The 14,618-nt window shown below is 58.9% G+C and overlaps 1 protein-coding gene across 6 annotated transcripts in view; it reads left to right on the top strand.

Moving 5' to 3' along the window:
* The window catches only part of CBFA2T3 (CBFA2/RUNX1 partner transcriptional co-repressor 3), a 111,500-nt gene that overhangs the window by 68,786 nt on the left and 28,096 nt on the right, over nucleotides 1-14,618 (top strand). For all 6 annotated transcript variants that reach the window (XM_075939859.2, XM_089781557.1, XM_089781556.1 and 3 more), the window contains exon 2: nucleotides 11,330-11,473. In XM_075939859.2, the coding sequence (XP_075795974.2) occupies nucleotides 11,353-11,473 (121 nt within the window). In that variant the 5' untranslated portion in view covers nucleotides 11,330-11,352. The remainder of the gene's footprint in view (nucleotides 1-11,329; nucleotides 11,474-14,618) is intronic.

Below are 14,618 nucleotides of genomic sequence, written 5' to 3'. Positions count from 1 at the left end.
GATGAGCCCTCCTTGGGACCAAAGGCTGCTTTTCAATCTCACCTGATTTGCCAGAGAAGTTGGCATCTTCCCTGGCGATCAGGTGAGCCCGTCGTGCTCCACGGCACCTTGGCTCCTCTAGGCTGTGGCCCATTCAGCCATGGTGGCCTAGGGCAGTTTCTCAACCAGTGGTATGACATTTAGGGGTACTCGAGAGGAGTCTGGGGGTACGTCAGCACAACTGACATTTGGAGAAAACTGAATTTTTGTGTCAAGTGTTACAGCGCTTGATTATTTTTGTACTTTTTAAACCCCAAAATTTAATCTCCCGCCCGGCTACAATTTAAGTTGCTTAAACAAATGTGTTGCAATGGTAGAAAAAAATTTTGTGTGTCTGAAAACTGTAGGTACTGGGGGTACGTATAATTTTTGTTTGTTTGCTTGGAAAAAGTGATGCTTTATAAAAAAGACTGAGAAACACTGGCCGAGGGAGTCGTCGCCCTGAGCCGTGGTCGGGGAGGTGCGGCTTGGGGAAGGCTGAGCGAGAGGGAACGTTGTAGGCTCAGACCCGGTTTCCGTGGGCCACACCATGCGGTAAAGCGCAGAGTAGTTACCATCCGCCCAAGGCAAGTTGGTGGGGCTCCTGGCGCACGGAGAATTCATCTTTCTGCACCCCCAAGGTACAACAATACTGTGGCCTTTCTATGGCTATGTCTAGACTGCAGGCTTCTTTCGAAAGAGCCTCTTTCGAAAGATCGCGTCTAGACTGCAGGCGGATCTTTCGAAAGAGAAATCCGCTTTTTCGAAAGAGAGCACCCAGCGAGTCTGGATGCTCTCTTTCGAAGACGGCCTCTTTACATTGTAGAACGCCTTCTTTCGAAAGAGGAACTTTCGAAAGAAGGCGTTCTTCCTCGTGAAACGAGGTTTACCGCCATCGAAAGAAAAGCCGCGTTCTTTCGAAATAATTTCGAAAGAACGCGGCTTGAGTCTGGACGCAGGGGAAGTTTTTTCGGGAAAAGGCTACTTTTCCCGAAAAAAACCCTGAGTCTGGACACGGCCTATGAGTGCTAGCGTGGGAGACAGCCGGATCCCAGGCAGGGAGAAGGGGCCAGGCCTCTGTGACTCGACATGTGAAAAAGTCCTTGCTTCTTGGGTAAGTGACCCCAAAGCCAGCGGAGAAAACCGCTGCTCTCTTTCGTTTCCTGGCCCCGAATGCCAGGTCTGTATCAACCCCCCGTTTCCCATCTCTCTGGGGGCATTAGATCAGGCAGCAGCTGGAAGTCAGCTGCTCCACAAGGGGTAATTGGTTTGGCAGGGGGGAGGGATAGCTCAATGGTTTGAGCATTGGCCTGCTAAACCCAGGGTTGTGAGTTCAATCCTCAAGAAGGCCATTTGGGGCAAAAATTGTTACAGATGGTCCTTGGTCCTGCTGTGAAGGCAGGGGACTGGACTCAATGACTGTGAAAGGGGATTGACTTTGCAAGGTAGAGGTGAAACTCTCTGGAAAGTTATCTCCCATCTCCTGCAAAGTACACCAGGCCTGGTAATACCCAGCACCTTTTGCTCCACTGTAACATCCCTTGTTTGCAGAGGTCTGTTTTTCCCTGGCGTAGCTATGCCTACCTGGGCTCTGGTCGATTTCACTCAACCCTCCCCCCCCCCCATGCAACTGCTGAGCGAGGTAGTTGCTTCTTTTTTATCAGCCGCTTCCCGCTCCCACGCAGTTTGCTCAGAGCAGTGCTCCCCTTAATCCTGGCGAGGCGCTGGCCCTAGGAGCAAGTCCCCGAAGGCGATGCGGAGACGTGTACATTTGCATTGGTTTGCAAGCCACGGCTTTGCCATCCCAGCCCAAGGGAAGAGTCTCCGAAGTTGATGGATGGTTTCTTGCTTGCCGGCGGTGTGTGCTCTGATTTAATGAGCCTGCTCCAACCCTGCATTACACGCCCCCCTTCGGGTTCAGATGTTCTGCTTTGAAATAGCGCCAGACCTAGTGATGCACCTGAGACAGGGAAGTATTCGGGAGTGCCAGGAAGCAGGGCAGGCGGCGTGGTTACCCTGGGGTGAGACCGGTTAAGATTTTTCTTAGCGTTTTAAAATGGCCTTTTGTCAGAAATGGAAATAGCGGTCAGAAATGGTCTTTCCCTGAGTTTTCAGCAAAACCACAAACAGCAAATATTTGGTTTTCAGGGGAGGGGGGAGGCTTGCTCTTCTCAGTGGCCACAGGGCGAGAAGGAGAAAGAAACAAGAACCAAACCCAGTACCCATTTAGCTCCAAACACGTTTGATTTTGGGGACACCGTGGGTCTTGTTGAAATAGACAGAAACGGTCTCCTGTTCCCATCCCGCGGAATGAACGTGGGTTTGATGCTTTCCCGCCTGGCGCCTGGCGGCTGGCGAGGGCTGGATGAGCGCTGTCCGCGTCACAGCTGGTGCCGGGAGCCAGAGCAGAGCAGTTGTGTGGTGAGAGCAAATACCCGCTATGGGAGGCGTCGGCGGCCTGGGGTCTACCCCATTGGCCCGGGCCCCGCCTAGGAGCCCGTCTGGGGGCTGGCATGCACGGCCCTCTGGGAAAGCTTGATGTTGAACCCGTATTCAGCTTTCCAAGCACATGGGTGAGGAACACGGGCGGCTCCCCCAGCCTCCGCTGACTCTGCCCCCTTCTTCGGCCACCTCCCTGCCTGCCCCTGCTCCCCGGCTTCTCTGGGTGACACTGAAGGGCCATGGTGCACGGGGACAAGGGAGAGAGTCAGGGCCTCTAGCGGGGAAAACCAGTCTGTTCGTCAGGCTGGGACCGTGTTTGTGTCTGATGTTTGCACAGCGCCTGGCACCAGGGCTCAGGTGGTACCGTAATGCACCTAATAACACACAGCGCCTGGCACCAGGGCTCAGGCGGTACCGTAATGCACCTAATAACACACAGCGCCTGGCACCAGGGCTCAGGCGGTACCGTAACGCACCTAATAACACACAGCGCCTGGCACCAGGGCTCAGGCGGTACCGTAATGCACCTAATAACACACAGCGCCTGGCACCAGGGCTCAGGCGGTACGGTAATGCACCTAATAACACACAGCGCCTGGCACCAGGGCTCAGGCGGTACCATAATACACCTAATCACACACAGCGCCTGGCACCAGGGCTCAGGCGTTACCATAATACACCTAATAACACACAGCGCCTGGCACCAGGGCTCAGGCGGTACCGTAATACACCTAATAACACACAGCGCCTGGCACCAGGGCTCAGGCAGTGCCGTAATACACCTAATAACACGCAGCGCCTGGCACCAGGGCTCAGGCGGTACCGTAATACACCTAATAACACACAGCGCCTGGCACCAGGGCTCAGGCAGTGCCGTAATACACCTAATCACACACAGCGCCTGGCACCAGGGCTCAGGCAGTACCATAATTCACCTAATAACACACAGCTCCTGGCATCAGGGCTCCTTGGTCATGGCTGGGACTTAGGTAGTACCATAATACACCTACTAAAATACAGCGCCTCGTACCAGGGCTCCTGTGTCATGATGGGGGCACCCAGAGTGAAGCGCAATACACCTACTAAACATTAATACTACACTTCTGAGAAAGGTTGGTCTTGGGCTTCAGGCTCTAGACTGGGACTTGGGATAATTCCTGGCTCTGCCACAGACGCCCCGTGTGACCCTGTCACATCATTCGATTTCCCTGTGCCTCAGCTCTTCCAGTGACATGGGGAAAGTGCTACTTCGCTGGGGGTGAGGAGGCTGCCTCAGGGAAGGCTTGGGAGGGACCCAGCTGCAAAGAGGGCCAGCACACAAAGCTTGTGAGCATGGCAGGGTCCCACCTTCCTCTCCTGGGCCCCCACCGAAGCAGCCTCCCCGATTTGGAATCAGTGAAGCCAGTGGGGTTTGGCCGGGGCTCTGCTGCGAGCTGTGCACGGTGAGGGGAAGGACAGCTGGAGACGGAGGCTGCAGCCCTGGCTCCTTTCCAAAACTCTCTCCTCAACATGTAGCCCCTTTGTCTGGGGAGAGCTTTCCCCCGCCATGAAACTCCCCCCGCCTGAGCCGGGAGGGGGCAAGTGTTGGGGCTGGGGGAGGCTTGAAGTGGGGGAAGGGAGAGGCGAGGGGCCTATAGCAGACAAGGCATTCACTGTCTGGGAAACTAATGACCCCTCCTGGAATAGTGCGCGGCTGTTTGCATTTTCGGAGTGACTTCAGTGAACTGGCCGGCTAGCGGGAGGGGGGCGGATTCGGGGTGAGGAGCCGGCTCTGCCTTTCATGTGCTCTTGGAGCTGACTGGTCCCTTGCTATCCCACCGGTGGGGATTTCATCTGACCGCCACTAATAAGTAGTTAATAACAGGATTATCGCTCGGGTGCTGGAAGAGAAAGGGAAAGAGCCATGACCGTGAACTTTCAAAGGACTTTGGGGCACGGGGAAAGAGCACAGACAGTAGAACTGGAGACAAATCGCCCTAAGAAAGAAACTGGTGTCTATGGCTCCATTTCCCTAAATTGCTTCACTCTTGTCCAATGTTCCCTTGAATTGTTTCCACTCCAGTGTGGAATAAATGTTGTTCTATGCACCGAGGCATGTGCAGATGTGCACCACCAATAGAAACACAGGCGGCCGGCTGTGGGTGCTCTGCTAATCAGCTGGGCGGCATTGGAATCTCTCCTGAGTGGCCGCCCAAGCGCACTGCTTAGAGGGCACACGGCTCTTGTCAGAGTCCCCAAACCAAAGGGCTTAGCCCAGGATCTTTTGGTGCATGACACTGGCCAATGAGAAGGCATCTGTGCATGCGCGTCCGGCTCTCTGAGGGTGCTGCACTTATGACGGCGTTTGCATCGTTCCGAGTGTGTCACGGCACCGCGACTCCAGTGTGAGAGCCGGGGGTTCCGAAGCGCTTGGGTGTGCGAGTGCCTAACTCGCGTTGTGTGATGGCTGCAACCACCGGCCCCTGCGAAACGCATTGGCCATTCTGCATGGGTGGTTGCCCTGCCTGCCTGAGCCCCGATATTGTGTCGCTGGCCCTAAATAACACAATGTTATTTCCTGGGACTTAAGGCAAAACTCTGCATTTCCCAGGGTGTGTCTAAACTACATGGCTCCATCGATGGAGCCATGTAGATGAGGCTGATCGGCAAAGGGAAATGAAGCTGCGATTTAAATGATCGCGGCTTCATTTAAATTTAAATGGCTAGTCTGGACGCTCCCGCGCCGATCTGAAAGCCCTTTATCGACCTCCCCGTTATGCCTCTTGGGATGAGGTTTACCGGAGAGGTCGATAAAGGGCTTTCATGTCGGCAGGGGAGCATCCAGACTAGCGCGCTGAGCCGACAAACAGCCGATCAGCTGTTTGTCGGCTCAGCGCGGTAGCCATTTAAATTTAAATGAAGCCGCGATTATTTAAATCGTGGCTTCATTTCCCTTTGCCGAACAAACAAATCTACACGGCTCTGTCAACGGAGCCATGTAGTTTAGACATACCCCCAGTTTGACAGGTAGGGGGGCTGATGAGCTCCAGGCTGCTACAGCTACCCTGGAAAGGGGGAAGAGCCTGCTTCCTGCACTGGTGCTGCTGGATGGCCTATGGCTTCCTCCCTGTGGGCAGAGGAGTGCTCCCAGACTACAAAGGCTGAGGCAAAGTCACACCCAGAGAGGCTAAGTGACTTGCCCAAGGCCACAGAGGGAATCATTGTCGGAGCTGGGACTAGAACTCTGTGTGTGCTAGTGAGACACTCCTCTTGGCTGCCTGGCAGGTGGAAGGACAATGCAGCCACTGGCTGGGCCGGGTGCAGATGCACCCAGCTCAGCCACACTGGTGTAGACATGCGTGCTGCTGTGGGGGCCTGGCAGAGCAGGGCGGTTTCCCATTGCCATGGCGCCGGCGGCAGCATGCTGGCTGTGCACGCAAGCCCTGGCGGTCATTCCAGAGACACGTGTCCCCGGCTGGTGCCATTTATAAACAGCCCATCTGTGTGGGAGATCAGTCACACGCGTGTCGAGGCCGCGAGTAGCATGCGTGATGGGCGCCCCGCGGAGCAGCCATACAGATGCTTATAAGCACCCCGCAAACCTGTCATGCACAGTGCAGGGCAGAGTATCAAAACATCTATTAATGATCTGTGAGCTCGCTCTAAAGGGGGGGGACGTAATACAAAGCGTGTCCCAGCCGCGCCTGGGCTGCTCCAGTCCACGCAACCAAAGAGCCGCCGTGTTTCCCACCTCTGCTGCAGCGGCATATCAGGAGCATGGGCCTCAGTTTCCCCCAGAACCCGGGAAGGTCATAGCTCAAACCTTCCCTGTGCAAACCCCGATAACATCCCGCTCTGGCTACGACCCCGGCTTTATTTAGCCTCGACAATGCCCTCGCGCCGGGATCAATTAGTCTGACAACAGTTGCAATGGATGAAGAATGCACGCTAGAGTCGAGTTGATCGCCGGTGCCCGGGTGCCAATAAGCCCCCGAGTTCTCCTGGTCCTATAAAGGCAGTGACACCTCGAGGAGCCCCCCGGACACACGGCTCTTTGACAGGCTCGGGCAGCTGCCCCTGCACTTGTGCCAGGCCATCAAACTCCAGGGCACCCTCTCCAGTGGAGGAGAGAGAGAAATGAACGAGGCGGCAGCTGATCGCAGGAGCAGGTGCTCTCACGCAGCTAGCGCAGAGGCTGCCCTGTTGACTTGCTTCCTCCCGCCCCTTCCCCAGTCCCAGCCATGTCCCGGGCCACTGCAAAGCCTCCCCCGAACTGTGCCGGGAGTCCCAGGCAAACCGCAGCCCCGTGGAGATGCCGAGGAAGGCCGCGCGAGCCGTGGGGCACAGAGCGGAGCCGTCACGGAGGGCACCACATGGCCGTAGCCCCCTGCCCTGCACAGGCGATCGTCATGGGGTTCACCTCCGTGGGGCTGCCTCGGGGGAGCTCAGCCCAGGACTTGCCGCGTTTCTCCTAGTGGGTCGGGGTGGTCCCTCTTCCTGGCGTAGGGGGCTTGGCCCCCCATCCAGGCTGTTGTGTGTTTTCCCCCTGCCGGGTCTCACTGGACAATCTGCCCCAGGCAGACTGCTCTTCCACTGCCCAGACAACGCCCCTTTCCTGGGGGACTGGTTGGGGAACCCAGCCCATCCAGGGGTCCGGCTCACGGCCAAGGTCGGCTCCATCCCAGACCTCACTGCGGTTTCCCTGCTCTGCTTCCTGCTCTGTCTCCGGGAGGCTCCCTTGTCCATCACCCGCCTGGCACCCCCTGCAATCTGTCGGGTTGGTCCTGGTGCACCGCTGAGAGGTGATAAAGTCTCACCGACTCAGAACAGGTCCTCCCGGTCCCAAAGGACCAGCCCCAGGCCCGGGTCAGTTCAGGGCCGGCTTTAGGAAGTGCAGGGCCCAATTCGAACCAAATTTTGGTTGAGAAAAAAAAAAAAGACCCAGCACACAAAGAAACAAGTCACAGCCCCTTTAAATCCCGAGTCCTGCCTCCAGCCAAACCCACGGGCCGACGCCCCCTCCGCGGGGCCTGATTCAGGGGAATCAGGCAAATCGGCCTAAGCCAGCCCTGCCTCAGTTTACACCTCAGATCTTACCCAGAAGAGCCGGCTGGGCCAGTCCCTTAGCGCTTACACCAGTGGTCCCCAGCGCGGTGCCCGTGGGAGCCATGGCGCCTGCCGGGGCATTTGTGTGCACCTGTCTAGTGGCCAGGGCCGGCCCGAACTATTCTTGCACCCCCCCGTTCCGGGTGCCTGGTGCATGTGCAGTGCCACTCCCAGGTGCATGGTGCATGGCCCCACCCAGCCCGGCAGCCCCAAAAGGTCGGGGACCACTAACCTACACAGTGACGGGTTATTAGTGAAAGACAAGGTTGAGAGTGGGATCGGTAAGGGAAGCACGTTCCATCCACCCGTCACCTGGCGCAGGCTCGTAGCAGAGACGGGACGAGCTGCCGGCTTAAAAGTCCCTGGAGCCCGTCCTGTGCTCGGCCGGGTCAGCAAATCCTTCCCGGCCGGCTGTCCCTAGCAAGGGTGCTCCTGAAGCCGACAGCAGGAGCGAAGACCGAGATGGAGGCGCCCTCGGGATCCTTTCGTCCCCCTGCCCACGGGCGGGAAATCCCCTGTTCTCCTGGGCGAAGGTCCCTCCCAAACCGGAGCTGAGCACACGATCCAGGGGCCTGCCCACGTTTTTCGTGCAAGCGGCCGTGGCTGCCTGCAGGTTCCCAGCCACGTCCCTCAGAGGTTTATTGCAACCCTTTGTCCGGGCAGCCACTGACTGACCCCCCCGCACAACCGGTGGGCGAGGCCGCTGGCTCCCAGAGACCATTTACATACCAGCCCAGCGCCCGTATCCCCAGCGCTGCGCACAAATCACACGCACGAGCGGCACAGACAGAACCAGCAGAGCGTCAGCTTTCACTGGGCCCCTCCCTCAGCACCAGAGCCAGGGCAAACCCACGGCAGCGGGTGCCACAATGAGCCGCCTGTTCGCAGGAACATCCAAATAGGTGACAGCCCCATCCCTAGGGCCTCTCCCCTCCCTCTAGATTTCTCCTTCTTTCCTCTCTAAGCCCTCTTCCTACGGGGCTGCCTCTCCCCTTGTTCTCCTTCAGGGGTTGCCTGTCAGGTTACGGAGCCTCATTAACTCTTTCCAGGCTGTTGGTGGCAGCGGTGGGGGGGGGGGGGACCCACCATAAGGAGATTGCAGCGAGAAAATTCGGTAATCACCCTCTAGCTACAAGTTATCTCCCTGAAGGAATACCAGCTAATTCGAGTTAGGGCTTTAAATCAGAATCCCGTTTCACTGCCGCCTGTAGACGCGGGTAGTTACTTCGGGCTAGTCAATTTTTAAAATGGCGACCGGCCGGGAACATGCAAATCAAGCACGGGATATTTAAATCCCAGGCTTGATTTGCAATTCCGGTCGCCCTCATTAGCCTCCCTAGATTGATCTAGGGGGCTAGTGTAGATGTACCCTAGGACAGGTGAGAAGTGGAAGGGACACGGTTTATTTCCAGTGATCCGGAGAAGGGTTATTCGCGGTGAAGGCAGTATGGCTGGTTCTTGCAGTGTTGTTGGGACTCTCGGGAGATACGGTGTTTTCTGAAAGCCCCAACTCCTCTCGTCCTGCAATGATGTCACAGTTTCGGCTCTCAGTTTAAAGAAAAAAAAAAAGGTAAATTTCCCCTCTCTCGGTTTTGGAGAAAAGCCGGAAACCGTATCCCAAGTGACCGATACAGGCCAGAAACTAGGAGGCAAAAAAAGGGAAGCTCATGTTTATTGTGGTTTTTCAAGCTGAAGTTTCGGGGCCTGGCTTTTTGGGTGCGAACGAGGCGGGACGGTTGGATCCTCCCCGGTTGCTGTGTCTGGGTGCGGCTCCCGACGGCACCAAAAGCCCATTTCGCTGTGAATAATTGTGGGCTGACAGTGCCATTTCCGGCACGCCGCCCATCAGTCATGGGCCACGGCGCTGCCTCCCAGCTGGCAGCCCGGGGAGAATGCCAGTTCCTTCCCAGCTGGCAGGTAACCAGCGGGGAGAGAGCTCTGACTGTGCGACAAGGCTGGGGTCTCGGGGAGGAGCCAGCAGGCCGCGTGCAGGTGTGACGTATCTAGGGCTCTGCGTGCGGGGGGGAGGGCTGGGCAGAGCAGAGGGGGTGTGCTAAGAAGGGGGGGTCTGTACAGATTCAGCATGTGGACTTGTGCGTTCGTACGTAGGCGGGAAGACACCTGCCTGGCAGGACGTCCCGGGGGGGTAGGTGGGTCTAGAATACGGCCTCGTGCGGCTGGATGATTATGCGTAGCCTACGGTGCTGTGAGTATGGGAGGGAGGAGAGCTGGCAGCCCTCGGGTGGCCGGGCGGGGGGGCCGGCCCTGCGATGGGCACACAGTGGCAGGACCCAGGAGCTCTGGATTCCATTCCCAAAGCCCGTTCCCAGACTGGCCGGGTGAATGGGGCGCCTTCCCTCGGGCTGAGACTGGGCCCAGATCCCGGGGTGGGGGTGCACAAAACTCACCCTAAGCGGGCTGGCTCCCACCCTGACTAACTGCGCTAACCACTAGGCAGCCACGCTCTCTCGTCCCTGCAAGCCTGAGCATGACTGTGTTGCCTGCTGGTTAGAGCAATCGCCCAGGCTTGGAGCCTGTCTCCCTGCTCCAAGGAGGCTCTCCTTATTTATGCCCAGCACAACAGCGTCAACAGCCGAGGTGGCGGGAGCCCCAGGGCAGGACTGCCCAATGGTTAGAGCATCACCTGACTCAGCAAATTCCTTCTTCTTCAAGGGAGGGGGTGCTTGAGCCCGGTGCGGGGGGAGGTGCCGAGATCCCCCATCTCTCAGCTACAAGAAAGCTGAACCCCCAAGAACCAGGGTAGAACTAGGACATGGCCTTTGGTGATTCCATAGCAGGGGTGGGCAACTATTTTGGGGTCCGAGGCCACTGACCCACAGAAAAATCAGCCGGGGGCCGCACACAAAATCCCCTCCCTGACGAGGCGCCCGACTGAGGAGAAAGGCCCTCCCCCACACGTCCCTCGCACACCAGAGCCTGGGGGGGGGCCCAGACTCGTAGATTTTGTGTGTTCCACCCCGCAGTGGGGTGGGGAGGGGGCTGGAGTGCCAGCACAGGCTCCCCAATATAGCGGGAGCCCTGAGCCTCGGGGGCAGGATTCAGGCAAGTCAGGGGGCTGCATCCAGCCCCGGGCATGAGGTCCCCCACCCCTGCTCTATAGGAAGCGCCTGGTGCACCGTGGTGCCGCCTGACACCTGCAGACGTCTCCTTCCGCCCTGCGCCCCCCTGGGTCCCTGCTGCAGTGCCCCCTCGGTCTGAGCCTCGCCCTGCTCCGGAAGGAGGGGTGGGACGACCCAGGCTGAGCTAGGAGCAAACGTGCTCCCCTCCCAGCCCCGAAACACCAGCTCTGGGGGGAGGGGACTCCCCGGCGTCCTCCTCAGCCCAGGGATCTGGCCCCGAACGGCCCCGGAACCCGAGCGCCTGTTCCCCGGGTGGCTTTTGGAAACGTGGCGGTTCCGCCGACAAACGGGTCGGTTCCCCCGGGGAGGCGGGGCCTCGGCCCAGGACGGAGAAGACCCTGAACTGGGCACTGGGGGGGCCTTTTGCTCCGAGGGTGGCGTTCGCGTGGCAGAGCCAGGCCTGTGCTGTGTGAGGCCGGGCTCTCCTTGCGCCGGTGTGAATCAGGAGTGACTGCCCTGGTGTAAACGGGGGGAGGGGGGGAGGGCTAGGAGAGAGGCGCCCGGAGTGCGTTTGGATCGTCCGCCCCGCAACGCGGTCTGCGGCGAGACGCCCCCTGCCTGCAGCCGGCGCCAGGTCCGCGCCAGGCCCCAGCCGCCCCGGCCCACGGCACTCACCCGCCTCTCGCCCTCTTTGCCCCTTGCAGGTGGCGCAGAGAAGGCGACCGCGATGCCTGACTCCCCGGCCGACGTGAAGACTCAGTCCAGGTCGACGCCACCTCACATGCCTCCGCCGCCGCCAGCCGTCACGCAGGGCGCCACGCGGCCCCCCTCCTTCACGCCTAACACCAGTGAGTCCCGGGGGCGGCCGGGACGGGCTCAGGCAAGGGGCTGGGACGTGGGGCAGCTGCTGGAAAGGGTACTCCCTGAGGAGGCTCTGTGGCACCGGGTAGCCAAGGGCCTGGCTCCAGCTGCTGCTGGGCAGGTGGCCGTAGGGAGGGGAAGGGCAAGGAACACAATCCCCCCAGCCCTGCCCCGGCCTCCTCCTGCACACACCAGCCACACAGCCCTGGCTTACTCCAGTGTGCCACCAAACAGGGCTGCCGTGCGCCTTGGGAACCGCAGGAGGGCAGGGCAGCTGGCGTGTTTGATGAGCACCTGCCCCAGGGCAGGCCTGGCTCCTCTCCTCCGCCTCTGCTCTTGCTACCCCCCCGTGGGCCAACAGTTCTCAACCTGCAGCCCGCAGGCCGTTCAGCACCCAGCTGTGGCCCACGGGGCACCCTCCCAGCCGTACGCACGGGATTGGACGCGACCCACAATAGTTGCGAGGCGCTTCCGGGTGCCCGGCTCAGTGCTGTGGAGAGTCACTGCCCTCGTGCGGGGATGGGCACTTCTGCTCCTTCCATGGATGCAAAGCACCTGCCCTTCCATCAGCTTCCTGCTCAAAGTGCTCCTGGGGGTGGGAAAGGACGCGTGGCTAGCCTCACGGGGGGAAACTGAGGCACAAAGAAGGGGGTGACTTGGCCAAGGTCAAATGCAGAGAACTCAGGAGTCCTGGCTGCCAGCGCCTGCCCTTCACCTCCCACTGTCACGACAAGACAATCCGCCCTCCAATACGGAAACAACTAGAACCCGTGGGGAGAGGACGGATGTTTTCCAGGAGAGTCTGAGGAAGAAACAAAACATCCGAGGAGGGGGCTTGGTTGTCATTTTTCAAGCAATAAAAATGTTTCAGTTTCTCACCCAAAAAGCCACAAATGCTCCGTTGTTCTCACTTGCTCTGCTGAAGAAAACTGAACATTTCCCCCCAACATTTTGCTTCGGGAAAAAGGCCAAACTTTTGTCAACAGCAAAAAAACCCTGTGAATGCAAAATAAGAACATAAGAACAATCATGCACTGGGTCGGACCAAAGGTCCCTCTAGCCCAGGATCCTGTCTTCTGACAGTGGCCAGCACCAGGTGCCCCAGAGAGAGTGAACCAAACAGGGAACCATCCAGTGATCCCTCCCTGTCATCCAGTCCCAGCCTCTGACAAACAGAGGCCAGAAACACCATTCCTTGGCTAATATCCATCGCTGGACCTATCCTCCATGCATTTATCTAGCTCTCTTTTGAACCCTATTGAAGTCTTGGTCTTTACAGCATCCTGTGGCAAGGAGTTCCACAGGTTGATTGTGCAGAAATACTTCCTTTGGTTTGTTTTAAACCTGCTGCCTATTTTGTATATGTCAAACAGCGCTAGGAAGCTCAGGGGAGGGGGAGCAACCCCCAGGCTGGAAAGCAACAAAGGAAAGGGAACGCCTATCTGATGCCAAGTCCCTGTAGCCCTGGGCTGGACTCGGCTGTAATGAGCAGCAGGTCAGTGGGGTGGGCTCTGGGCTGGCCTGATCTCTGGCTGCCAGTTGCAGGCTATGGGCGCTGACGTGTTCCCTGCTTGTCGTTCTCGGATGGGGTCGGGGGACTCCCGCCAGTTTCATTCCTGCAGCATGATGGCCCGTTTCGTTCCTCTGCTACCAGCAGGCACGAGGCAGATGGCTTGGCTCTCCGCCACCTCCTTCCTCCTAAGACTCGGAAACCTCCTTTTCAAACGAATGGTGCTGCCTCATGGCCCGGCGCTAGGGGTGCCAGGAGCGGGCCGCAGGGGCACTCCCTGGCAGGCCGGTGTTCCCTGTGACGTGGTCAGCCCGCCCTCGCTTCAGGCTTGGGGCGCTCCCCTCCCAGGAGAGGGGGTGGAAGGCGGGAGGTCCGGCCAGCAGGGCAGGCAAGTGACGGGATGAAAACCTGCCCCCACAGTGCATGGCCGCAGGCTGGTGCCATGGGGCGTGTGGTGGGGGGCATCCCCTGAGGAAGGTGGGAACTGCTGTCGGGATCTGTCCCTGGTGGACGTCAGAGTCCAGCTTGGGCTCCGCCTGTTGAAAACGTGACTCGTGGCAAATGTTGAACACGAGCAGCTCCCCTTGGCTTCCTGCTCCCTCCTCCTCGCCAGTGTGATCCTGCGGGTAGGAGTGCTGGGCACAGCCTGGGGAGAGGGGCCTGGGATGGATTTTACCCTGTGCTCAGACCCCACTGCAGGCCCTGGGGCAAAGTGGGGGGAGAGGAGCTCTGCCTCTGGAAGGGGTGGAGCCTCAGATGCAAGGGGTGGGGCATGGCCCTAGCTCCCCCCCCCCCCCCCCCCAGCCTGCAGAGCTGTGTGGAGTGGTGCTCCAGTGGTGATTCAAAGGGCTCCTACTACAGCAATGGCCCGGAGCCGGGGGCCCCTTTGAATCACCAGGCCCCAGGGAAACTGCCCTGCCCCCCCCCCCACAGGCAGGCCTGCTCCCTGATGGCCTATCATCTCTCTATTCATCTACTCATCCCTGGGCCCATCTCCTAGCTAGCTAGGACTCCGATCAATGTAGCACCTGGGTCTGCCAGGCAGGGAAACTGGGCGTGGGGACCCTGATGTGTCACAGTGTAACTCCACAGACTGTGGGGTTCCCGGAGATCTACTAGCACGGCCCCATAGTGCGTCATGGGAGACAGTGCCTAGAGCACTGGGCTGCACGTCAGCAGACCGAGGGGCTGTTCTCCGCTCTGCCACTGGTGTCACGGGCAGCCTTGGGCAAGTCACTTTCTCCCACTATGACTCAGTTTGGTCATCTGTAAAGTGGGGATAATGCAGCTGAGCCTCTTGAGGACGTGCTGTGAGACCTGGGGAGGCTATGGATCAGCACGGGGTTATTCTAGCCACACAGCAGGTCGAGTGCGCCAGGTCTCTCCTATGCCGGAGTCTGTGGGTGTTAAAAAAGGCACAAAATCTGGTTCTACACAGGCCCACTTTCTGCCCCATCTCCGCCAGAGCGCAGGTGTCAGAGTGCGCAGACAGCCACACGGGGGCTAGGGAACCGTTCCCGGCCGAGCCTCCGGCATCTCCTCCTCCTGGGCAAACCCGCCAAGCTGGGCGGTCCCTGGTCTCTGCAACACACCTGAGATCCTGCCCCCCGCCCGGCCGCCTG

This window comes from Pelodiscus sinensis, chromosome 12 (genome assembly GCF_052426305.1).
Source record: "Pelodiscus sinensis isolate ZL-2025 chromosome 12, ASM5242630v1, whole genome shotgun sequence".
Lineage (NCBI taxonomy): Eukaryota > Metazoa > Chordata > Testudines > Trionychidae > Pelodiscus > Pelodiscus sinensis.
This window is presented reverse-complemented; position numbering and strand designations above follow the sequence as displayed.